The sequence below is a fragment of the Dasypus novemcinctus genome, chromosome 4 (assembly GCF_030445035.2).
Source record: "Dasypus novemcinctus isolate mDasNov1 chromosome 4, mDasNov1.1.hap2, whole genome shotgun sequence".
Lineage (NCBI taxonomy): Eukaryota > Metazoa > Chordata > Mammalia > Cingulata > Dasypodidae > Dasypus > Dasypus novemcinctus.
Window position 1 is genome coordinate 156,962,631 of NC_080676.1, and position 25,808 is coordinate 156,988,438.

Below are 25,808 nucleotides of genomic sequence, written 5' to 3' on the forward strand. Positions count from 1 at the left end.
TTTTCATTGTGTGAAAGTCTGGTTGAGAAATCTTTGTCCCTTTTGTCCTTTACTTACAGCTAAATACTGATTTAACTTTTGATGAGAAAAGTAATATAGGTGAGATGTTTATGTTGCTAAAATTTGTAATCCTTTATCCTTGTGAGGATAAAATCCTTTGCAAATAAAAATTCTTAAATCTAGGATTAATGTGTAATAATAAAAGATCTAAGACATTGAAGCACAGGAATAAAGCATAGTGAGAAGCCTAAAAACTTTAAAACTTGTATTTCTTACCTCCTTGAATTCCTTTTTTAAAAATTGTCTTGATTTTGTCCTCTTACTATGATATGCTTTGGGTTTTTTGGAAGGTTTTTGGGGTGTATTTTTATTTTTTTTAAAGCTACTTACTGGTTTTGCTTATCTTGCTTGAAGTTAACAGTTTTAACTCCTTAAAAAATTATTTCTACAGCTACAAAAATGGTGCAACAGAGTTTGATTTTGATAAGGATAAATATGACATCAGAATCCCTGAGGATTTAGATGAGACAACAGGGAAGAAAGGGTACAAGAAGCAAGAAAGGATGGACCAAATTGCACCGGAAAGTGACTATTCCCTGAGGGTAGGTATTCAGACCCATTTGTGGAAATGAGAAAAACATCAATAATGGAACTATTAGTAGAGTTATGTTATTCCCTTATATTGTAAATGCTGCCAGGGATATGTGAATGAAAGTATCTCAGTTAACCAACTTATTAAACTTTTCATGAGTGCCCTGGTGGTTTTATTTGCTTAGAAAAACTTCTTTTAATTACTAGGTTTTCAGGTTTAATAGTACTTGTAGTTTTTTTTGCTTTTTTTTTTTTTTTAAGATTTATTTTTATTTCTCTCCCCTTCCCCCCAGCTGTCTGCTCTGTGTCCGTTCACTGTTCTTTTGTGTCCAGTTGCATTCTTGTCAGGCGACACCAGGTTCTGTGTCTCTTTATCGTGTCATCTTGCTGCTTCAGCTCTCTGTGTTTGCAGCACCACTCCTGGGCAGGCTGTGCTTTTCTCCTTGTGGAGCGCACTCCTTGAGCATGGGACACCCCTGCGTGGCATGGCATTCCTTGCGCGGTAGCACTGCGCATGGACCAGCTTACCACACAGGCCAGGAGGTCCTGGGTTCGAACCCTGGACCTCCTATATGGTAGGCGGACGCTCTGTCAGTTGAGCCATATCTACGTCCCAGTGGCTGCAGTTTTTTGCTATGCCATTAGATTGCTTGAATCAGGAATCCTGAAATTATTATATTCTATGATGGTTATGTTTAATCACAAAACACCAAATCCCATGTGTTCTTTTTAAATTTAAAAATATTTAAAATAGATAACATGCCTACCATGATGATTATAAGGATATTAAGATTCTTAGTCACTATGACATGTAATACTAATTTTCCACTCTATATTATGTGCTAAAATTATTTCATATCACCAAGCTGTATATGAAGTTTGCCATGCTAATTTTTCTGAGCTCCTTCCAATTATAATGACAGATATTTACTATTCCTTGATGTACCCCAATGCGTTATTCTTTGATGTCCTAGCTCAAATATGAAACAGATGTAGAGGCAGCTAGAGCAGAGGGTGTGTTTTAAGTATACTGTACGGTAGAATATTTTAAAATATTATTAATGAATTTTAGAAGTGGGAAAACATTTCTTTTGAAATCAGGAATCAGAAAAGAAAAGTGTTCAAATTTTAGTTCTGTCAGTAAGGTTACATCTGTCCCTTTTGAATTATTCAATGCATTTCATTCCAAGTTTTCTGATAACTAGGGGACAGGCACAGTAGAGCATATTTGAACATATTTTAGGACACTTAAGTTTGGTCAGGCTGCGAAAGTGTCTAAGTTTTCATGCATTTAAGACTGAAAACAATTTTGATGACTGCTGGTTGTTGACAACCCAGTTATGAAAAAGCTTGAGGTGGTCTACTCTGCTGAAGTATTGGTGTATCATTTGAAGTTTTTTTCCTTGTAAAGCTTAAAGAAATGTGCCCTTTCATTTATATTTGATTTACATGTTATTTTTGCCCAGCTAAACTTTATTACTGCTTTTTAAATTATAGCACTGATATATGTATTTGACAGAGAAAAATTAGAAAATAGTCGTTTTTGTGTATATGTACCTTTTTTAAATTAAAATGAGATCATACTATATACATTATTTTGTAACTTTTTCACTTAATGACATATCACCATCTTAAGTCAGTAGATTGTTTTCTGCAACATCATTTTGTTTGCTTTTTTTTTTTAGTTCTGTCTTTTTGTTTGCAACATGGCCACTATGTATTGCTTATTTTTAATGAAAAGTAATTGAGTCAGAATAACGCAGCTTTATAGTCTGTATTATTTTATTGAAGAGATAACGCGTTCTTTAGCAAGACAATTTTGTAGCTTTCTATTTAAATAAAAGTAATATTGAGCAGACTTGTCGGTAATTGTTCAGAAAGGACAGATATTGTTGTGTCTCTTTGCAGGCTTACTGCAGTATATTATATCTAAAGCCAAGAATGCAGATCATCTTACGTGGGCAGAAAGTGAAGACACAACTAGTTTCAAAGAGTCTTGCCTACATTGAACGTGATGTTTATCGACCCAAATTTTTAGTATCCTTTTCATGATGCCATGTAGAAATTCGTTAGTCAAGCTTATTCCCCCTACCCCTCTTTTCCTGATAGGGATTCTAATCATCTCCAACATTTCCTTTCTTTATGTGCGTTTGGACTAATTAAATCATGAAATAAGATGATATGAAGGGTGTTGTGTTAAGCATTTTCCTTAACATTTTAAGACTAAAACGGTGAGAATTACTTTTGGATTCAACTGCAGAAATAAAGATCATTATGGGATAATGATGTATCACAGAAATCGACTCATCAAAGCTTATGAAAAAGTTGGATGTCAATTAAGGGTAAGCTTTATATTTGAAAAGAAAATGTATCTTTTGCAATAGTTAGAATATGTTAATAGGATCAAATGTGAAATAATTTCACTGTGCTTTCTGCCTATGATTTTTAAATGTCAGTCTTTTTCTAATAACATTGGTAAAGCATTGGAGGCTTCTCAAGAGTATGACATAATAAAGGGAGTAATTTGCTATGACTGGACCATATGTATTGGACAGAGAAATGGGAGAGACAGGATGATAGGATGAGGAAGGTGGATAAAAACTATACCCTGAAGGAACATTGTTATTACAGTGGTTTAAAAATGGTATGAGATGAGGAACCACTAACGATTTTTAATTAAGGTCCGGGTTACATAGTTTGGTTCATAGTTACGTTTATGAAAATTTTCTTCTATAAGTTAAATATTCTACCTTATTTTTCTCTATGCACAAAATATACTAGTTAATCTGTCAGAATAATCAGACTATGGCTCATATATATTGAGTTCGGTTTTTTAGCAGGATTTAAAAAGTAACTTTGATTCTATATCCATTAGAAACTAGATGTGTAACTTTGGGTGAACAACTTTTATCTAGTATACTTATGGAATATTATGTGCAAGATCCTCTGCATGGCACTATGGATATAAAAATAATTTAGTTGTGGTTTCTGCTCCCTAAGAAATTGCCTCCTAGTAGAGGTGGTCATTTTTCTAATGTATAAAATTGAATGTTAATAGTCTCTAAATGGATACTTGTTAATGATTAAAGTGGCTTTTGAGGAATGTCCTAATATACTTAGGAATTAACTCCCAGAAAAGCAAATCACCTGTCAGATACTGTTTTTCAGTCTGAATTTTGTTGGATACTTAAAAGATTTATATGTGATAAAGTATTAGAAAATGTTTTATATAAATTGTAAATCTTTGTGTAAGGTTAATTATTTTGTGTGTCATGTTTTATGCTTAAAATGCTGATTTCATTTTAATTTTTAGGCAAACAACATGGGCGTTGGAGTAGTTGGAATTATAGAATGTAATTTCCTAAAGCCAACTCATAATAAACAAGATTTTGACTATACTAATGAGTATAGGTATGTTACCCATTTATACTATTGTTTTATTTTATTTTGGAAATACTTTTGTAGCTTTTTCTAGGTTGAATTTTGTACTTATTTTTATGTTTTAATTATGAAGGCACTACACCATCTTTTTTGTTGTTGTTCCAAATCCTTCACATTTAATTCTTTTTTTTTAAACAAACCAATTTTTTTATACATATTAATAAAGAATACAGTTCATCCAAAGTGTACAATCAGTGGTATTTGGTATAATTACAAAGTTGTGCATTCATCACTTTACTCATTATTAGAGCATTTTCACTATTTATAATATAAATAATAATAATAAACAACAAATAATAAAACAATCAATAATAATAAAACAACAAGAAAATTCCTCACCTCTCAATCTCTTTATGCTTTCCCCACTGTACATAGCTGGTGTTTCTGGTTATTTGATCCAAAGTATATAATCAGTGGCTTTTAGTATAATCACAGTGTTTTACATTTATCATCTCTAAAATTTTAGAACAATTTCTTGTCTCCAGAAAGACTCCACATCCCTTAGCCTTAGGAAGGCCTCAGAAATACATAACCACTCATCTCATTTTATCTTTATAAATGATAAATTGATATATAGTTAATTTCATATAAATAGAGTCATACAATATGTAGTACTCTGGTCTCTTTCACTTAGTATAATCTGTTTTATTTGTTCTGATATTAACATTTGTAGTATTAATGTACATTTGTTCAGCTTCAAAGAAAAACTGTCTTATATATGCAATTCTACCCGTATTCATATATTTCACATAATGTAGTTATATTTCACATAATATATTTAGTTTATAATAGGGCATTCATACAATATTTGTTCTTTTGTGTCTAGCTTGCTTCACTCAGCATAATGTCCTCCAGGTTCATCCATGTTGTCATATGTTTCACGATTTCATTTCTTCTTCCCACCATATAATATTCAACTGTGTGTATACTACACAGTTTGTTTATCCATTCATTGGTTGATGGATATAACTTGAGTTATTTCCAGCTTTTGGCTATTGCGAATAATGCTGCTGTGAACATGAAGACATCTCTTCGTGTCACTGCTCTCAGTTCTTCTGGGTATATACCTAGTAGTGGTATTGCTGTGTCCCACGGCAAGTCTATATTCAACTTCTTAAGAACTGCCAAACCGTCCTCCACAGTGGCTGTTCCATTCTACTTTCCCATCAACAGTGAATAAGCATTCCTATCTCTCCACATCCTCACCAACCTTTACAATTTTCTGACTTTTTAATAGTGGTCAGTCAAATAGGTGTGACATGATATCTCACTGTAGTTTTGATTTGTATTTCCCTAATTTTTAGAGTTGAACATTTTTTCATGTGTTTCTTTGCCATTTATATTTTATCTTTGCAAAGTTGTCTTTTGAAGTCTTTTGCCCATTTTTTAAGCGGATACTTTGTCTTTCTATTGTTGAGTTGCATGATCTCCTTATATATCATGGATATTAAACCCTTATCAGATATGTGATTGCCAAATATTTTCTCCCATTGAGTTGACTGCCTTTTCTCTCTTTTGACAAAGTCCTTTGAGGTGCAAAAGTGTTGAATTTATCTATTTTTTCTTTTGTTGCTCGTACTTTGGGTGTAAGGTTTAAGAAACTACCACCTACCACAAGATCCTGAAGATGCTTGCATACATTTTCTTCCAGGAGTTTTATGGTGGGTTGTTTTTATATTTAAGTCTTTGATCCCTTTTGAGTTAATTTTGGTATAAGATATAAGATAGGGGTCTTCTTTCTTTCTTTTGGATATTGCTATCCAATTCTCCCAGCACCATTTGTTGAATTGACTGTTCAGGCCCAGCTAGGTAGGCTTAACAGCCTTGTCAAAAATCACTTGACTGTAGATGTGAGGGTCAGTTTCTGAGTTCTTAAGTTGGTTCCATTGGTCAATATGTCCTTATGCCAGTACCATGCTGTTTTTACCACTGTAGCTAGGTAATATGTTTTGAAGTCAGGAAGTGAGAGTTCTTCAACTTTGTTCTTCTTTTTAAGGACAGTTTTGGCTATTTGGGGCCCCTTACCCTTCCAAATAAATTTGATTATTGGCTTTTTGATTACTGCAAAAAAGACAGTAGGGAATTTTATTGGGATTGCAGTTAATCTGTAAATTGGTTTGGGTAGAATTGATGTCTTAACAATATTTAGCCTTCCAATTTGAGAACACAAAATGTCCTTCCATTTATTTGTCTTCTTTCATTTCTTTTAGCAATGTTTTGTAGTTCTCTGGTAACAGGTCCTGTCTGTCCTTGGTTAAGTTTATTCCTAAATATTTGATTGTTTTAGTTGCTATTATAAATGGAATTTTTTCCCCCTGATTTCCTCCTCAGATTGACATCAGTAGGGTATAGAAATGCTATTGATTTTTTGTATTAACCTTGTACCCTGCCACTTGGCTGAACTTATCTATTAATTCTAGTAGTTTTGTTGTGCATTTTTCAGGATTTCCTAGATATAGGATCATGTCATCAGCATATAGTGAAAGGCTTACTTCTTCCTTTTCTATTTGGGTACCTTTTATTTCTTTGTCTAGCCTATTTGCTCTATCTAGAACTTCTAGGACCATATTGAATAATAATGGTGACAGTGGACATCCTTGTTTTGTTCCTGATCTCAGTGGGAAAACTTTCAGTCTTTCACCATTGAGTACAAGACTCGCAGGTATTTCGTATATGCTCTTTCCTGTATTGAGAAAGCTTCCTTCTATTCCTCTTTTGGAGTGTTTTTATCAAGAAAGGGTGCTGTATTTTGTCACAGTGCCCTTTCTGCATCAATCAGGAGGATCATGTGGTTTTTTTCCTTCAGTTTATCAATGTGGTTTATTAACGTTAACTGATTTTCTTGTGTTGTACCACCCATATATACCTGGGGTAAAATCTACTAGATTGTGGTGTATAATTCTTTTAATGTGCTTTTGGATTCTGTTTGCAAGTATTTTGTTGAGGATTTTTGCATCAGTATTCATGAGCTCTATTTGGTCTGTAATTTTCTTTTTTTATACTATATTTTTCTGATTTTGGTATTAGGTTGATGTTGACTCCATAGAGTGAGTTTGGTAGTGTTCTTTCCTATTCATTTTTTTGGAAGAGTGTCAGCAAGATTGGTATTAGTTCATCTTTGAATGATTGGTAGAATTCACCTGTGAAGCCATCTGGTCCTGGGCTATTCATCTTTGGGAGGTTTTTGACGACTGTTTCAGTCTTTTCACTTGTGTTTGGTTTGTTGAGGTCTTCTATTTCTTCTAAAATTAGTGTAGATAGTTGTTGGGTGTTTGGAAATTTGTCCGTCTTATCTACATTTCCTAGTTTTTGACATATAGTTGTTGATAATATCGTTTTATGATCTCTTTTATTCCTATGGGGTCAGTGGTAATGTCCACCCTCTTATATCTGATTTTATTTGTGTCTTTTTTTTTTTTGTCAGTATAGCTGATTTTCTCCAAGAACCTAATTGCTCTATCTAGCAATTTTCTCAAAGAACCAACTTTTAGTTTTTTTGATTCTCTCTTTTGTTTTTTTGTTCTCGATTTCATTTATTTTTGCTTTGATCTTTACTATTTCTTTCCTTTGGCTTGGTTTGGGATTAGTTTGCTGTTCTTTTTCTAGTTCTTCCAGGTGTGCAGTTAGATCATTAATTTTAGGTCTTTTTTAATGTAAGCATGCGGACTATAAATTCCCCTCTCAGCACTGCCTTTGCAGCGTCCCATAGGTTTTGATACGTTGCGTTCTCATTTTCATTTGTCTCAAGATGTTTGTTGAATTCTCTTGCAATTTCTTCTTTGGTCCATTGATTATTTAAGAGTATGGTCTTTAATCTCCATATATTGATGAATTTTCCCCTTTTCTGTCCATTATTATTTCTAGCTTTATTCCGTTAACGATCAGAGAAATGTTTTATATAATTTCAGTCTTTTAAAATGTATTAAGACTTGTCTTGTGACCCAACATATAGTCTATCTTGGAGAAGGATCCCTGAGCACTTGAAAAGAATGTGTATCCTGCTGTTTGGGGTGCAAGGCTCTGTAAATGTCTGTTAAGTCTAGTTCATTTATCATATTATTAGGTTCTCTGTTTCTTTATTTACCCTCTATCCAAATGTTCTATCCAGTACTGAGAGTGGTGTACTGAAGTCTCCAACTCTTATGGTAGAGGCATCTATTTTCCCCCTTCAGCTTTGCCAGTGTGTCTCATGTATCTTGGGGCACTTAGTTTAGGTACATACATACTTAGAATAGTTATTTCTTTTTGTTGAATTGTCCCTTTTATTAATATATAATGACCTTTATCCCTTATGACAGTTTTGCATTTAAAATCTATTTTGTCTGATATTAGTATCAATACTCCAGCTCTTTTTTTGATTACTGTTAGCATGGAATACCTTTTTTCAATCTTTCACTTTTAACCTGGTTGTGTCCTTATGCCTGAGTTGAGTCTCTTGTAGACAACATATAGATGGCTAATTTTTTAATCCATTCTGTCAGTCTGTGTCTTTTGATTGGGAAGTTCAGGCTTTTAACAGTCAATGTTATAATTGTAAAGGCATTACTAACTTCATCCGTTTTGACCTTTGACTTTCTGTTTTTATACTGTACTGTAATTTATCTTTTAAACCCTTTCTCATAATATTCCTCTACATTCTTCTCCAAGTCTTTTAGTTTTATTTTTTCCTTTCCGGCTGCAGAACTCCCTTTGGTATCTCTCATAATTCTGGTCTTTTGGTAACATATTCTATCAGTTTTTGTTTGTCTGTGAAGACTTTGAACTCCCCTTCCTTTTTGAAGGACAGCTTTACCAGATACAGAATTCTTGGTTGGCGTTTTTTTTCTTTCAATACTTTCAATACATCATACCACTTTCTTCTCTCCTCCATAGTTTCTGATGAGAGATTGGCACTCAATCTTATCGAGTTTCTGTTATATGTGATGCTTTGTTTTTCTTTTGCTGCTTTCACAATCTTATCTTTTTCTCTGATTGATATTTGTTATTCTGAATAGTAGGTGTTTTGGGATAGGTCTATTCGTGTTCATTCTGTGTTGTCCTTCTTATATATTGATATTTTTGGACCCTATTCCATTTTTTTCATTCTCTTTCTGTTCTGTGTTTTCCAGTTCAGATGTTCTGTCTTCAAAATCACTAATTCTGTCTTCAAGCAGTTCAAATCTGCTCTTATGTGCCTCTAATGTATTTTTTTTTTTAAAGATTTCTTTCTTTCTTTCTCTCCCATTCTCCCCTTCCCTACCCTCTCCACTTGTCTGCTCTCTGTATCCATTTGTTGTGTGTTCTTCTGTGACCGCTTCTATCCTTATCAGTGGCACCAGGAATCTGTATTTCTTTTTTTTGTTGCGTCATTTTGCTGTGTCAGGTCTCCATGTGTGCGGTGCCATTCTTGTGCAGGCTGCACTTTCTTTTGCGCTGGGCAGCTCTCCTTACAGGGCGCACTCCTTGCACGTGGGGCTTCCCTACGCGGAGGACACCCTTGTGTGTCAGGACACTCCCTATGCACATCAGCACTGCGCATGGGCCAGCTCCACACGGGTCAAGGAGACCTGGGGTTTGAGCCGTGGACCTCCCATGTGGTAGGTGTATGCCCCATCCATTGGGCCAAGTCCGCTTCCCTTTAATGTACTGTTTATCTCATCCATTGTGTCTTTTATTCCCATAAGGTCTATTACTTTTCTTTGCAGACTTTCAAATTGTTCTTTATGCTTACTCAGTGTCTTATTATCCTTTATTTCTTTAGTCATATTTTCTTTCAGTTCCCTGAGTTGATTTAGGAGAGTTGTGTGATTATCGTTGATTAATTGTCTTAAATTCTGAATCTCTTCAGTATATTTGGTTTGTTCCTTTGCCTGGGCCATCTCTTCCTAGTTTCCTAGTATGGCTTTTAATTTTTTGTTGATGTCTAGGCATCTGATATGTTGGTGAATTTACTCTGGTGGCCAATTTCTCTCTCTTGCCTGTTATTTTTTCACAGCTCTTTGATACTTCATTCATCTTATCCTGAGTCTTCAAAATTGCCCAGCTTAAGTTATCAGAGTCATGCCAGGGACTAAATAATGGGGCATAGCCTTTCTCCCAGGGATAGGGTGAAGAGAACTCTAAAAGTAGTTTTTGTCCATATTATTTCCAGACTGGCAAGCAGATGGAGCTCGTTGACACACCTGTCCACAGAGGTATATCTCTCTTGGTTTTCCTTTGTTTTTGTCTGGCCAGAGATGTGATTCAGAGTGGGCTTAGCTGGCTGAATTCACTGAAGAAAAGTCCTCCGACTCCCCATCCCATCTCCCTTCTAATGACTGAGAGGGAGGGATATGTCTGCTCCCCTTTCAGGCAGCTGAAATGAGCCAGGGTTTTACCCTCGCTGAACATCTTGGGTCAGGGAGGGGAGCCCTTCCCAACAGCCGGAAGGTTTAGTAACTCAGAGTTTGTTGTTTTGGCCCCTTGGTCTCTCTGTCCATCACTCTCCTGCAAATTATGAAGCTCTGTCCTGGTCTCCTGACCCCCAAACAGGTCCCTCAGGCAACTTTTGGTTCTTTTTCTGTTGTTTTTGTGAGAGCTCTGAGCATTTTCTACCTAATCCAACACCATCTCCCCACAATCCTTAACTACCTTCTTCCATGCCAGTTATTGTATTCTACTCTACAAGTAGTACTATCTTCCCTTCCTTTCCTCATGAAGTCTGAGGTTCAAAGATTTATAGGACAAGTTCCTGCTTTCTCATCAAATTTTTTTTTTTTTTGTACAATCATAAAATCCTAAACGTTTGTTCTTGGGTGAGAATTTTAAGATTATTGTGTCCTATGCTCCTTGGGTAGAAGTGATTAGAAGCCATAGAAAAAATTTGACCATCAGTTTTACTTGTAAATTTACTTGTTATAGAAATATAAACATTTCCAAAATGAACATCTTTTGTGATAAACGCAAAGGTATTTGCTGTAGTCTTCTTATATATAGAACAAACCAAACAAAGGGGAAGGAAATAATAAAGGTAAGAGCAAAGTCGATGAATTAGGGGACAGATATAAATCAGAGAAAATCAATATATCATTCAGGGTTCAATCCAGGGACAGAAGCTACTTCTATTATTTGAAAAGGGGTAATTTAATATAAGGAATTGTAAACTTTGCATAGTAGAGGGTGATTAACTACTGAAAGGGTAAAAGAAGGCTCTAAGGGGTCCAGAATTAGCAGATGTGAAAGAACAGCTATATTCTTTAGGTTTTAAAAGTGTGGACAGGAATGGAACTAAGTTCTAGAACATGGTTCCCTTCTCCCCAGAGTCAGGGATCCAGACCTCGTTGTGGTGGGCATGGCAGCCTCAGGATCAAGCTGCCTACTGGTGGCAAGAAATTGCCAGGAGGCATGGGTCAGTGCTGATCTGTAGACATGGCCTGCTGTTGCCAGAGTGGGTGGGTGGGAGCAGGTCAGTTTGCAGAGAAGATCTGCCTTTTTCTGATGATGTAGGCTAGATCTGGTTGCTAGGAGGTACTCTCTGTTGCTGGAGGTTGTGGGATGCTGGAGCAAGTAAACTTACCGGTAGGACTCCTTGGCCTGAGGGTACACATGGCACTCCTCTGAGAGGCCGCTTGGGTTTTCTACCTAATTACAACTGCTGATTACCAAAACCTAAAGTAAATGCCACTTGCTGCACTCCCCTTGCAGGTTCTTTCCATTGCCTCCTATTGACGCAGCTTAACTTTCCTCAGACCTGTCAAGGATAAAATGGTACAGGCTCAAACTCCACTATAACAACACAAATCAAAGAAGCCTGGATTTGAAGCTAAGAGATGATACAGTGATAACTGGCATAATAAAGCCAGAATTTTGTTGATAAGATTAATAAACTGTAAGCATCTGGAAGGGCTGATAAAGGAAAAAGAGAAAACACAGATCATCAAGATCAGATGTGAAAATAGGGACATTATACACCCTACAGACAAACTGTTAAGAGGATTATGTGGACAGTTTTTTACTGTTTTAGATTATATGGAAAAATTCTGTTGAAATGAATCAATTTTTAGAAACCTTCCCCCATATTGTTAAAATCAAACTTAAATGTTATAAGTCTTATACAAACTCCTAAGGGGAGTATTTCCAACTTATTTTATAAGGCCTTATAAATTTGGTAATAAAATCTGACAAGTGTATTATAAGAAAGGAACTTTACACATCAGTCTCATAGACATGTACATAAAGATCTTTATTAATAGCAAGTGTATATCCAATGACACATAAAAAGAAACAATACATTAGACCAATTGGTATATTCCAAGTAGCATGGGCAATTTTAATGGTCAAAAATCAGTCAATATAATTCATCATATTTAGAAGGGGAATATTCTTATGGTCGTCTTCATAAGTGCAGAAAAAGCACTTGATAAATTTCAAGACTCGTAATTTTTTAAAAATATACCTGAAAAACCATGAATAGAAGGGCAAATTAAATAGTAAAAAGTATTTATTGAAAATTAGCAGCAAGCATCTTTCCTAATGGTGAATTATTGATAATTTTCCCCCAATACTGGGAATGAGAAGGGTATCAGCTATGAGCCATTGTTCTAGAAGAGAAATAACCAGTACAATAAGCAGGAGAAAGAAAGAAAAGGTATGGGGGTTAGAAATGAAGAGATAAAATGTTACCTGTAGGTGACAATAATATAAAATGTATAGAAAGTCCAAAATAGTCTACAAACTAGAATTAATAAGGGAACCAGTTACTAAATATGTATTCTAAGTTTGCTAGATAAGAAGTATTGAGTAGTCCATTTTATTTCTATAAACCAGCAACAACAAAAAAAGGAAATTTAAGACACATCATTTACCTTAGCATAAAGTAAAAATCATCAACCACTTAAGAGTAAATATAATGAAAATTTGCAAAGACCACCATACTGAAAACTATAAAATTTTATAGAAAGTAATCTAAATAAGTGAATTTACCGAATGTGTGGATTGGAAGGCTGAGTATTATAAAATGTCAGTTTATCCTCAAATAGATGAATAGTTTAAATGCAGTTTCAGTTAAAAAAGAAAAAAAAAGACCAACCCAGCAGATGTGTGTTGTAAGCTTATTCTAAGTGGAAATCAGAGGACTAAAGATAGCTCAGACAATCATTAAAAAATAACAAAACAAGACTTGGATACTGGACATCAACAATTATTTATAAAGATGTAATAACTTAAGAAAGTGTGATTTTTGTGTAAGGAGAGTCCAATAAAATAGAATAGGGAAGCCAAAAATGAATTCATTTTTATATACCTATGGTCATCTAATATGACAGGTTATATTGGTTTAGTTGGGAAAAGGATCATCTTTCCAAAACTGATAGGTCAGTTACTTTCATTTGGATAAAAATGAACCTAAGCTACCTACCTACATCACAAAATAAGGAAAAAATCAATCTCAGGTGAATTTTAGATCTAAGTGAGAAAGGCAAAAAAAGAAAAGGAAAACATTTTCATGACCTTTTGGCAGATTTTTTTTCAGCAGAATGCAAAAATGTTAAGTATAATGGGCAAAAATGAAAAAATTATCTAAAGTAAAAATGACCTGGCAAAGGTTGGCAAGATGAAGGGCAGTTGGACCCTCTCATACATTGCTGGTGGGCATGAAAATTACCATTTTTTAAAATTACTTGATAGTATGGAGTAAAGCTGAATCTGCATATCCCTCTGATCCAGCATTTCCCCAGCTCCTAGGCATATGCTTCACAGGTGAGGGTATACTTTCATGGATTGAGAAATAGAGTTGAGAGGACAGAGATCAGATAGAATGAAAAAAATGATGTGAAGAGAGAAACATATTTGGCAGGGAGGTGATTTCTAACTTAGATGTTTCCATGTTGATGGTGGGACACCCTGGAGTGAGAACTAAAGTAGGAGGTGACCTGTGAGAGCCGGCGGCGGGGGTGGGGTGGGGGGTAGGTTAGAGTTAATCTATAAAACTGGAAGTCTTGACTTTTGAAAGCTTTCTTTCAAATTTCGCATGTTATGGTGACAATGTCTTGTAGTCTGTGTACTTGGTTCCTGGCACAGTAGGTAATGCACCTACTGTGCATTAATACACGCTTAATTGTGGCCTTAGTCCCATTTATCTCAGTAGCCCATTTATTTGCTTTTTATTAAAATCTTACTGTGAAAGAAGTCGAACTCAAATTGTGGAGCAGAAGCCAAACTCTAATTGTGGAGCAGAAGCCCTTTTGAAATATACTTGCTGGTAATGATTGTTCACTTTTATAAACCAAAAGTCTGAGTTCTAGTTTGAATTGAAGCATTTAAGTTTACTGGTTCAGTTTGAAATGTAGGTAGCTTAAAACCATCCCAGTAAATGGTCTGCAACACACTTTCTTTTTTTTTTTTTTTAAGATTTATTTATTTATTTAATTTCCCCCCCTCCCCTGGTTGTCTGTTCTTGGTGTCTATTTGTTGCGTCTTGTTTCTTTGTCTGCTTTTGTTTCTTTGTCCGCTTCTGTTGCCGTCAGCAGCACGGGAAGTGTGGGCGGCGCCATTCCTGGGCAGGCTGCACTTTCTTTTCACGCCGGGCGGCTCTCCTCACGGGCGCACTCCTTGCGCGTGGGGGCTCCCCTACGCGGGGGACACCCTTGCGTGGCACGGCACTCATTGCGCGCATCAGCACTGCGCATGGCCAGCTCCACACGGGTCAAGGAGGCCCGGGATTTGAACCACGGACCTCCCATATGGTAGACGGACGCCCTAACCACTGGGCCAAAGTCCGTTTCCCTGCAACACACTTTCTTAACAGAGAAACCAAAGTAGCACTATTTTGTGTCTTTATTTCCCAAATAATCCTGGATAGTCAAGGAACTTATGAAGGTCCTGATTTTGGTTCTTCAGTATTCTTTATTAAATGTTGGATTTTTTTTTTCCACCACAATGTTCATATGATCATTATTAGGTTATTTATGCTTTTTCTTGTATTCTAAATTACTTAATCTTTATCATTTTCTCTTGAATTGATTTTATAATTTACCTTTTTAAGGCTCACTATAATAGCACTAGGAGACAAGCTTAATGATTACTGGAATGAAATGAAAGTGAAGAAAAATGCCGAGTATCCTCTAAATTTGCCAGTTGAAGATATACAGTAAGTACTTTTAGAAAAATATGAACTCATTTCTTTATCAAGATGTGCTATCCGTGGGTATAGTAATTGTTTACAGTGTTCTGCACACATGACTGTAACCTATTATATTTTTTTGTCTTTTTTTTTAATACTACATTCAAAAAATATGAGGTCTCCCCCCCACCCCCCTCACCCCACTCCTCCCCCTCTAACAACAATCTCCTCCATCATCATGAGACATTCATTGCATTTGGTGAATACATCTCTGAAACTGTAACCTATACATTCTTCAGCATGAATCGGCACACCCCAAAGTAAATGTGCGTATGCATGTATGTAGGTTTCATGAAACAGTATTTACCCACATATGTGATTCATGTTGATAATGTGTTTGTGTTTTTTTAGTGCTAGTCTTGACCCCTTAAATTGATTTCATGATCCACTAATGGGTTGCCATAGTTTGAAAAACACTGATATATTCTAATAGTAGGCTCATAGGATCATGGGTCTAAAGCCAGACTTCAAAGTCTAATTCTCCTGCTTAAGTAGCTATATGACATTGAACATGTCAATTGGCCTAAGTTTCCGCTTTCTCATCTGTAAATTTCTCATCTTTTCTAAAACCATACAATAAATAGTACTTATCTCCTAGAGTTGTCCTAAGAAGTAAATGATGTGATGTCTGAAAGCACTTAGTAACATACATACCACACAGAAACAGTCTTAGAAACATTAGGTACTGGGAACTGGATATGGCCCAATGGATGGGGCATCCACCTACCACATGGGAGGTCCAAGGTTCAAACCCAGGGCCTCCTGGCCTATGTGATAAGCTGGCCCATGCACAGTGCTGATGTGTGCAAGGAGTGCTGTGCCATGCAGGGTTGTCCCCCATGTAGGGGAGCCCCATGCGCAAGGAGAGCCACCCAACTTGAAAAAAGTGCGGCCTGCCCAGGAGTGGTACCGCACACATGAAGAGCTGACGCAGCAAGATGACACACACACACAAAAAAACAAGACACAGATTCTGGGTGCCGCTGACCAGAATACAAGAAGACACAGAAGAATACACAGCTAATGGACACAGAGCAGATGACTCAGGAGGGGGGGTGGGGAAGGGGAGAGAAATAAATAACTTTTAAAAAAAGCTAACCTTTAAAAAAATAAATAAATATTAGGTACTCTCTGTACATAGTGATATGGAAAGATATCCAAGATATAAATGGAAAACAAAAAAGATGCAGCTCAATATATAAACATTTCATTGTGTTTTTTAAAGTATGAATATACACGTTACTTCTACAAGCAAAGAAAATTTCTGCAAGGATGAAGAAAGGATTTAGGGTTCCTGGCATTAGGGTAAAGTCTTCATATGTAAAATGTGTACATAATTTCCTCACAGGATTATTTAAGAATATGCTATAGTACAGCATAAAAACGTAATAATTCAATTGTTAAAATAGCTTGAGTTCTATTAAGACAACTTTATTTATTGAACTTGGGTGATTTACTATGCTAATAAATTACTAGATTTGACTTTGCAGAGCTAACTTTCACAACAAGGTATTTTGAGATATTTTCTTAAACATCTTGACATCACAGAACTAAATTCCATAGCAGTGTGTTTGAAATATTAAGTTGTTTGAGTCCTCATTATTATAGAACAAATTTAAAAGTATGCTTATATTAAATAAGACATCTGAATAGTTTGGTTCCAATTGGCCTGTGACCTTTTGTCCTTTTGAAGGTAACCAAAATTGTTGCTTTAAAAAAATTTAAATTGCTGGACAACAAAAATAGTCATGTTACAGAATTTCAGGGGAGGAATTAAGAAATTTAGAAAATCTAATGAAGAACTTAGAGTCATCCATATTTCCTTGCTAATTATTTTGTTCTTGTTTTGTTGTAGGAAACGTCCTGATCAGACGTGGGTTCAGTGTGATTCCTGTCTAAAATGGCGAAAATTACCAGACGGGATAGATCAACTTCCAGAAAAATGGTATTGCTCCAATAACCCTGACCCACAGTTCAGGTACCATATAGTTGGTAGTACCCTTTTTGGAAAGGCAGAAAGTACTTGTTCAAGGTGCATGAACAGGCGCTGGTGACGTGTTATTCCCATGTGATTTTTCTGACTAGAAATTGCGATGTTCCAGAAGAACCTGAAGATGAAGATTTAATGCATCCCACTTATGAAAAAACATACAAAAAGAAGTGAGTGTTGTATTAGTATATAATGGGGAAAAATGCCCAAATCAGGAACAGAGAGTTCCTGAATAGTGGGTTATTCAACTTAACTAGATGTGTGGATGGGAATATTGAAAAAACAAGGGTGGGTTAGATAAGCTGAGTAACGATAGTCAGCTATGTGAAAGTTAGCTAATGTGCCATACACTGAAGGCTGAAGGCATCAAGAACCTTTCAGATTGTTTTGATTAATAATGTCCCCTGGAAGATAAATCCAGCAGCAGAATTGGGAGTAAAAAATATCAGAAGCCTATGTGGTATTCCAGTTCAAAGGTCTGAGAATAATGCCTGTGGGGAGTAATCCCTGAGTTACTCAGGTAAAAGGTGAAAATATTTCCTTACCTCAAAATTGACCATTGATTATAATGAAATTGAAACAAGGTTCACTGAACATATCTGAGCAACTTGGTAGTGAAATGTCAAGTATGTCATAGATAAACAAGAATGAATTATAATAATGAAGTAAATTTAAATACGTTCATTTTTCGTATTTCTTTTGAAGAGACAAGGAAAAATTCAGGATCAGACAACCGGAAATGATCCCTCGGGTAATTAAACCTTCCATTTTATATATCTTTCTTACTTTGGGTAGTGGTTAGTTAACAAATCGTGAATTTCAAAGCATAGGACTTGGCATAACAAATTGAAGAAATCTTACTCATTCAGGTCACTTTCTCCTCTTCCTGTAGCCCTCCTTGCCCTTCCGAACCCTAACTTCCAACTCAACTTCATTCAAAATGAATTTTTGAATTCAATTTTATTGTTTGGTTACGCATCTTCTGAGGAAAGAGAGTCCGATTGTTAGATAGACAGTCAAGGAAAAATTCCCAGGAACACCCTGGGAGCCATGCTGTAGTGGTAACCTGGACAAAAGCTACTGTGTTTTAATTTCCATGGGTTGACTACTGCTTTCCCTGGCTCTTCCTGTATGTTTTAATGCTTAGTGGGGCTGCGAAGCTTATGCAAGATACAGGTATATGTAGTTGTACTTCTGGTATAAGAAGTTTTGATTTGTTGCAGATGTGTCTGCTTGCTTATAATTTCATTGAAAAAATTTTTTTCATAAAGCTGGGGGTTTGGGGTGAAAAGTGGGGAACAAAATAGTGTGCTTACTTTGGTTTTAAAAGGTAATGTAATATCTTTATGACTTTATCTTTTATCTCTATTTTTGAAAAATAAATTTTAATTTTTATCTCAATAAAATAACAGGGGTTAGCAAACCTTTTCTGTAAAGAGCCAGGTAATAATAAATATGTTAGGTTTTGTAGGCTACATAGTTTTCAGTATACCTTTATTTTGTTGTTTGTTTTATTTACAATATTTTAAAATGTAAAATTATTCTTGGCTAACAGGTTGAATTTTGCCTGTTGTCCCATTGTTTGTCACTCCCTCCACAAGGAATTTACTTGTTTGGAATAGTTCTCAAATCTCTGGTGTAAGGGGAAAAAGAGAAGATAGTTTTCTTGCATTTTGAACATGTCACATTAAAATAATTGCTTAAAGATAATTTTTCCCTCCAACAGATTAATGCTGAACTGTTGTTTCGGACAACTCCTGTATCAAGCCAAAGCTTTTCTCCTGTGAAGGAAAGCGTTTCAAGAGGACATCTTTCAGAAGTGGCAAATACTTATGCAGCAAGAATTATAAATAATAATCGAGTTTCACCACAGTCTGAACCTGAGGGCAACAGGTCAGAGGCTAAGAGGTGTTTTTCCATTTGGGGAATATTAAACAGCATTTACTTGATACTTTGATGGCAGTAATGCAGTTCTAGGATTTATCCTTTGCATGAATGTTAAGCCTTAAGGACAGTTAATTTGCATTTATTGTCTAAACTTAACTACAATCCACTACTGCCACTATTTATAGTTTAAAAATTTTGTTAATTGTATTCATTATAGAGTTTGATCAAATTATTTGTCACCTCTTTGAACTTCTATTTGGTATTAAAATTCCTATGTTTAAGGTGATTTGAATAACAAAAAAATACGAAATAATTAACAGTTTAATACTAAAATGTACTAAAAAGTACAGGATTGGGTCTTCTGCAAAGTTTTATTTCCTCTTTACCTATTTGGATGCCTTTAATTTTTTTTCTTGTCTAATTGCCCTAGCTAGAACTTCTAGTACAATATTGAATAACAGTGGTAACAGTGGGCATCCTTGTCTTGTTCCCAGTCTTTGAACCTTTCCCCATTGACTATGATGTTGGCTCTGGGTTTTTCATATGTGCCGTTTACCATATTGAGGAATTTTCCTTCTATTCCTGTCTTTTGAGGTGTTTTTATCAAAAAGGAATGCTGGATTTTGTCGGATGTCTTTTCTTCATCGATTGAGATGAGAGTATGTGTTTTTTTCCTTTAATTTGTTAATATGGTGTAGTACGTTGATTTTCTTATGGTTGATCCAGCCTTGCATATCAGGAATAAATCCCACTTGGTTGTGATGTATAAGTCTTTTGATATGCTGGTGGATTCGATTTGCAAGTATTTTGTTGAGAATTTTTACATCTATGTTCATTAGAGAGATTGATGGGTCTGTAATTTTCTTTTCTGGTAGTTATCTTTATCCGGCTTTGGTATTAGCATGATGATGTTGGTTTCATAAAATGTGTTGGGTAATTTTCCCTCCTCTTCAATTTTTTGGAAGAGTTTAAACAGGATTGATGTTAATTCTTTTTGAAATGCTTGGTAGAATTCATCTGTGAAGCCATGTATCCAGGACTTTTCTTTGCTTGGAGATTTTTGATGATGGATTCAGTCACCTTAAATGTGATTGGTTTGTTCAGTTCATGTATTTCTTGTAGTGTCACTGTAGGTTGGTGGTTGTGCATTTCTAGGAATTTGTCCATTTCATCTAGGGTGTCTAGTTTGTTGACATACAGTTTCTCATAACATCCTCTTATGATTCTTTTTATTTCTGTGTGGTCAGTTTTAAGTCCCCACCCTTTCAATTCTGATGTATTTATTTGCCTCTTCTTTCTGTTTTCTTTGTTAGTCTAGCTAGGGTCTTGTCAATTTTATGAATCTTAAAGAACCCACTTTTGGTTTTGTTGATTTTCTCTTGTATTTTTGTTCTCAATTTCACTTATTTCTGCTCTAATCTTTATTCTTTCTTTCCTTCTGCTTGCTTTGTGATTGGTTTTCTGTTCTAGTTTCTCTAGTTGTTCAGTTAAATCTTTGAGTTTAGCTCTTTCTTTTTTAATATAGGCATTTAGGGCTATAAATTTCCCTCTTAAGTCTGCCTTTGCTGTATTCTGTAAGTTTTGATATGTTGTTCTCATTTTCATTTGTCTTAATATAATTTACTGATTTCACTTGCAATTTCTTCTTTTTTTAAAAAAAGATTTATTTATTTATTTCTCTCCCCTCCCCACCCCCCCAGTTGTCTGTTCTCTGTGACTGTTTGCTGCGTGTTCTTCTTTGTTTGCTTCTGTTGTTGTCAGCGGCACGGGAATCTGTGTCATTTTGTTGCGTCATCTTATTTTGTCAGCTCTCCATGTGTGCGGCGCCATTCTTGGGCAGGCTGAACTTTCTTTCGCACTGGGCAGCTCTCCTTACAGGGTACACTCCTTGCGTGTGGGGCTCCTCTATGCGGGGACACCCCTGCGTGGCAGGGCACTCCTTGCGTGCATCAGCACTACGTGTGGGCCAGCTCCACATAGGTCAAGGAGGCCCGGGGTTTGAACTGCGGATCTCCCACGTGGTAGGCGGACGCCCTAACCACTGGGCCAAGTCCACTTCCCTGCAATTACTTCTTTGACCCACTGATTATTTAGAAATGTGTTGTTCAGCCTCCACACATTTGTGATTTTACTTTTTTCCTGTCTATTACTGATTTCCAGTTTTGTTTCATTATGATCTGAGAAGGTACTTTGTATAATTTCAGTCTTTTTATATTTATTTATCTAACGTGTGATCTATCCTAGAGAAAAGATCCTGGGCACTTGAGAAGAATGTATAACCCACTGAGTTTGGATGCAGCGTTCCGTATATGTCTTTTAGGTCTAACTCTATCATACTGTTAATGTTCTCTGTTTCCTTGTTGATCTTGTCTAGTTCTATCTAATGGTGTGAGTAGGGTGTTGAAGTCTCCAACAGCTATTGTTTTCCCAGTTTGTTTCTTATATTTTGGGACGCCCTGGTTAGGTGCATACATATTTATGACTGTTATATCTTCCTGGTGGATTTTCCCTTTTATTAATGTATAATGGCTTTCTGTGTCTCATCACTTTTTTGCATTTAAAATCTGTTTCGTCTGATATTAGTATAGCTACCCCTGTTCTTTTTTGGTACTATGTACATCATGGAGTATCTTTTTCCAGCCTTTCACTTTCAGCCGGTTTGTATACCTGGGTCTAAGGTGAGTTTCTTGTAGGCAGCATATGGATGGCTCATGTTTTTTATCCATTCTGTCAGCCTTTATCTTCCAATTGGAGAGTTTAATCCATTTTCATTCAATGATATTACTGTAAAAACACTATTTACTGGGAGGCGGACTTGGTCCAGTGGTTGGGGCGTCCGTCTGCCACATGGGAGGTCCACGCTTTGGACCCTGGGCCTCCTTGACCTGTGTGGAACCGGCCCATGTGCAGTGCTGATGTGTGCAGGGAGTGCCGTGTCACACAGGGGTGTCCCCCACGTGGGGAGTCCTGTGCGCAGGGAGTGTGCCCCATAGGGGGAGCCGCCCAGCATGGAAGAGTGTGCAGCCTGCCTAGGGGTGGCACCGCCCATGCAGGAAGCTGACGCGGCAAGATGATGCAGCAGAGGGGGGCACGGATTCCGGTGCCACTGGCAGCAGCAGGGGTGGACAAAGAGGAAGATGCAGCGGATGGGCAGAGGGCAGACAGCCGGGGTGGGAGGGGGGGGAGCGGGGAGGAAGAGAAATGGATGGATAGATAAATCTTTGAAAAAAAAACAAACACTATTTACTTTCTCCATTTTATTCTTTGGTTTTCATATGTTATATCTTCTTTTTGTTTGTCTTTTTACTCTTTTGGTTATCCTTTCTGCTATTCTTTCTTCTGTATGCTCCTCCAAGCCTGTCTCTACTGTCTTTTTCTTTCAGGTTCTAAGGCTTCCTTCAATATTTCCTGCAAGGGTGCATTCTTTTTTGCAAACTCTGTTTTTTTGTGAATATTTAATACTCACCTTCATATTTGAAGGACAGTTTTGCTGGATAAAGAATTCTCGGCTGGTACCTTTTCTCTTTCAGTATTCTAATTGTGTCATACCACTGTCTTCTCGCCTCCATGGTTTCTGAAGAGAAATCTGCACTAAGTCTTACTGGACGTCTCTTGTATGTGATGGTTTACTTCTCCCTTGCTACTCTGAAAATTATCTCTTTATATTTGACATTTGACATTCTGAGTAGTATGTGTCTTGAGTAGGTCTATTCATATTTATTCTGATTGGGATTCAGTATACTTCTTGGACATGTAAGTTCATTTCTTTCATGAGAATTGGGAAATTTTCAGCTATGGTTTCTTCAAATACTCTTTCTGCCCCTTTTCCCTTCTCTTCTCCTTCTGGAACTCCCGTGACATGTATGTGATTGTGTTTTGTGTTGCCATTCAACTCTCTGAGCCCTTGTTCCATCTTTTCCATTCTTTTCTCCAATTTTAGCTGTTCTGTCTTCGGTATCACTTATTCTTTCATCTATCATTTTGAGTCTGCTGTTGTATGCGTCAAATGTGGTGGTGTTTTTTTTTCCCCAAATGTGTTTATCTCACTCATTGTGTCTTTCATTTCCATGAGCTCTGTTACTTTTCTTTTCAGGATTTCAAGTTCTTTTTTGTGTTTCCTCAATGTCTTCTTAATGTCATTTCTCTTTGCCATATTGTCTTTCAACTCATTAATTTGATTTTGGAAATTTGTGTTGCATCTTGCTGATTCATTCTCTCAAATCTGTGTCTCTTCTGAGGCTCTGAAGTATTCCTTTTCCTGATGTCTTCTATTTTCTTAGTTTGGCTTGTAATTTTTTGCTGATATGTAGGCATCTGATTAAGATAAGGTAGGTACTTTTCATAAAATTTATTCATATATATAGTATGTCCTTTCTATTTTGGAAAATAAAATTACAGATAAATATTTTAAAATTTTGTTTTAATTTTTAAAGTAATAAATGTTAATAGATACAGCTTCTTGTGGTTCAGTAAGTTTAAAGAGTGTAAAGGTATTCTGAGGCCAAAAAGTTTGAGAACTACTGCTGTAAACTGTATCCCCATCTTGGACATATCATATCAGTGCTCAGAATATTAAAGATTCTGAGAAATTCTACAGCAAAACCTGTTGAACTTTATCTCACTTCTTTCTCAGATTTAGTTGGAATCTTTTTTCAAGGAATATCTGTTAACAGTGGGGGGCTGAAAGGCACCTTAGTGAATATTCTAACAGCTTCCATATATTTTTTAAGACAAAATTTAGCTTCCATGTATTTTCTAAGTAGATCTCTAGACTCTCTTTACTTTTCACCCTTGGCTAAGTCTTAAAGAGTGCCCTGTTTTGAATAAGAGATCCCATAGCTGAGCTGAGAGGTGGTCAGTGACCGCATAAACAAAGGTGATTTGTGAAGGGTGTTGGACTGTGGTCCCTTCTTTGTGGTAGCTGTGCATGTCCAATTAGCATCTTCTTATCACCAAATTTCCTAGTTGTTAGAAAGTCCCAGTTGTAATTTTCTTTCTTTTTAGAGCATTGTATAGAAGAGGTATAAATTACCCAAAAAACAGATGCTCAACTGATGAATAGATACCAAGACTGGTTATTGGTGAACTGATCGTTCATTTTATGCTATTGAGAAAAGTCTAAGAGTTTGGTAATGGTGACACTAAAATAACCCCGTTATAAACATTAAACTTGAACCTAAACATAGATTCTCAAAACCAATGACTTTCAATCATTTATCTTATTAATGATAAGAAATATATTTTTATATCATACATGAGTAAATACAAAATTCTGATATGTCAGAAATAATGAAACAAGTTTCATAAAATAGAATCCTTGCCATCTGTGACAGTCTTACTACATGTTACACATGTTGTGCACTCTGATAATTTATATTCCACTTTGAAAAATGGCCCAGCAGATTGATTCATAATCCACTAAATGAATCACTACAAGCAAAGTTGAGAAACTGCTCTAGACTTGATCTATCCTAGCCACTATTTAAATTAATTAAAATTAAATTAAAAACTCAGTTCTTTAGTCACATTAGCCACATTTCAAATGTACAGTAGCGACATGTAGGTGGTGACTACCATATTGGATAGTGCAGCTATGGAACATTCCTATTACTGCAGAAAGTTTTTCTGGACAGCATTGTTCTAAGTCTTGTTCTATTTGCTAAAGGCTGATAAGCTGGCGTCTCAATTTAGTTTAGTTGTTTAACCTGGGAAAACAGGTTCAGGAATAATACTGCAATTTTTATTTTCTGTGGATATATGTATTTTCTGAGAGGGTTTGTAGCCTTCATAAAATTCTCAAAGGGTTTTTTGACCTATAAAAAGTTTTGAAATAACTACTTGGTGTTTATATAAATCAAGGAGTATATAACTGAGAAGTTTCTGTTTATAGCCTTTAGTTTTGGGGACCCATTTTGGGGTTATATTGCTACGTAACTAAGAACTTTAATTATTTTTACAGGTCTTAATATCTTGGCTTTTCCTAAGATGGTTTTATAGTTTGCAGACAAAAGATAGGGAATTATTTTTAAAAACTGCTCTTTTATCAAAATGGGAGACTAAAAAGGGAAAATTTTTCATTAAACAATTTCTAAAACCTACATTATTCTCAAATTTATGAAGCCAAAGTCTGTGGGTAGTTGTTGCCTAAACTTAAGTTTTGAGAAAGATAATTAGGAATTGACCTGGTAAGAAAAAATATTAGGGGCACTCCCCATTAAACAGGGCAGAGTAGATAAATAAGAAATAATTGATAGAGCAGACCAGACAAAGCTGAAACATAAGCTTTCTGGAGTAGGGTGGGATGTTGATGAGAAAGAAACTGAGTAACTCCATAGATGCCTAGTAAGTCTCCAAACTTTGAAGCATCAGGTGCTTCTGAAAGTGAAGGATAAGGGATGAAAGCAACAGGCTTGTGTGAAAACTCATTTAAGGAAAAGAAGGTCCCTAGACCACTTCCCAACTTGCCCTTTTTCCTCCTCTGCTAGAAGATAGGAAATTTACTTCTTGGAGCATTTTTTACTGCTGAAGATGGGGGTGAGCCACTGTTTTGAAAATAGAAGGAATAAGGGAAAGTTTGTATACTGAATGGTGAGTATTCTCAGCTTCCTTCCTAACTGGGTTCTCATGTGACTGGCAGTCAGACTTTGATCCACCTGTCCACTCACTCCTATAGGAGATTGAGGGACCCCAATTTTGAGGAACTGGTGGACCAAGAGAAAAGCTGTAGATAATAATGACAGTTTGAGTACCATTTGAATCACA

General features: G+C 36.0%; 1 protein-coding gene across 3 annotated transcripts in view; it reads left to right on the forward strand.

Annotated features, from left to right (window-relative positions):
- MORC3 (MORC family CW-type zinc finger 3) overlaps positions 1-25,808 on the forward strand; it is a 47,183-nt gene that overhangs the window by 13,255 nt on the left and 8,120 nt on the right. For all 3 annotated transcript variants that reach the window (XR_011648719.1, XM_071214958.1, XM_071214957.1), the window contains exons 6-14: positions 452-602; positions 2,500-2,628; positions 2,814-2,933; positions 3,905-4,002; positions 15,032-15,136; positions 17,025-17,147; positions 17,255-17,329; positions 17,865-17,910; positions 18,886-19,052. Coding sequence is in view for 2 of the 3 variants with exons in the window: in XM_071214958.1 (XP_071071059.1) it covers positions 452-602; positions 2,500-2,628; positions 2,814-2,933; positions 3,905-4,002; positions 15,032-15,136; positions 17,025-17,147; positions 17,255-17,329; positions 17,865-17,910; positions 18,886-19,052 (1,014 nt within the window). In the remaining variant the exon portion in view is untranslated. The remainder of the gene's footprint in view (positions 1-451; positions 603-2,499; positions 2,629-2,813; positions 2,934-3,904; positions 4,003-15,031; positions 15,137-17,024; positions 17,148-17,254; positions 17,330-17,864; positions 17,911-18,885; positions 19,053-25,808) is intronic.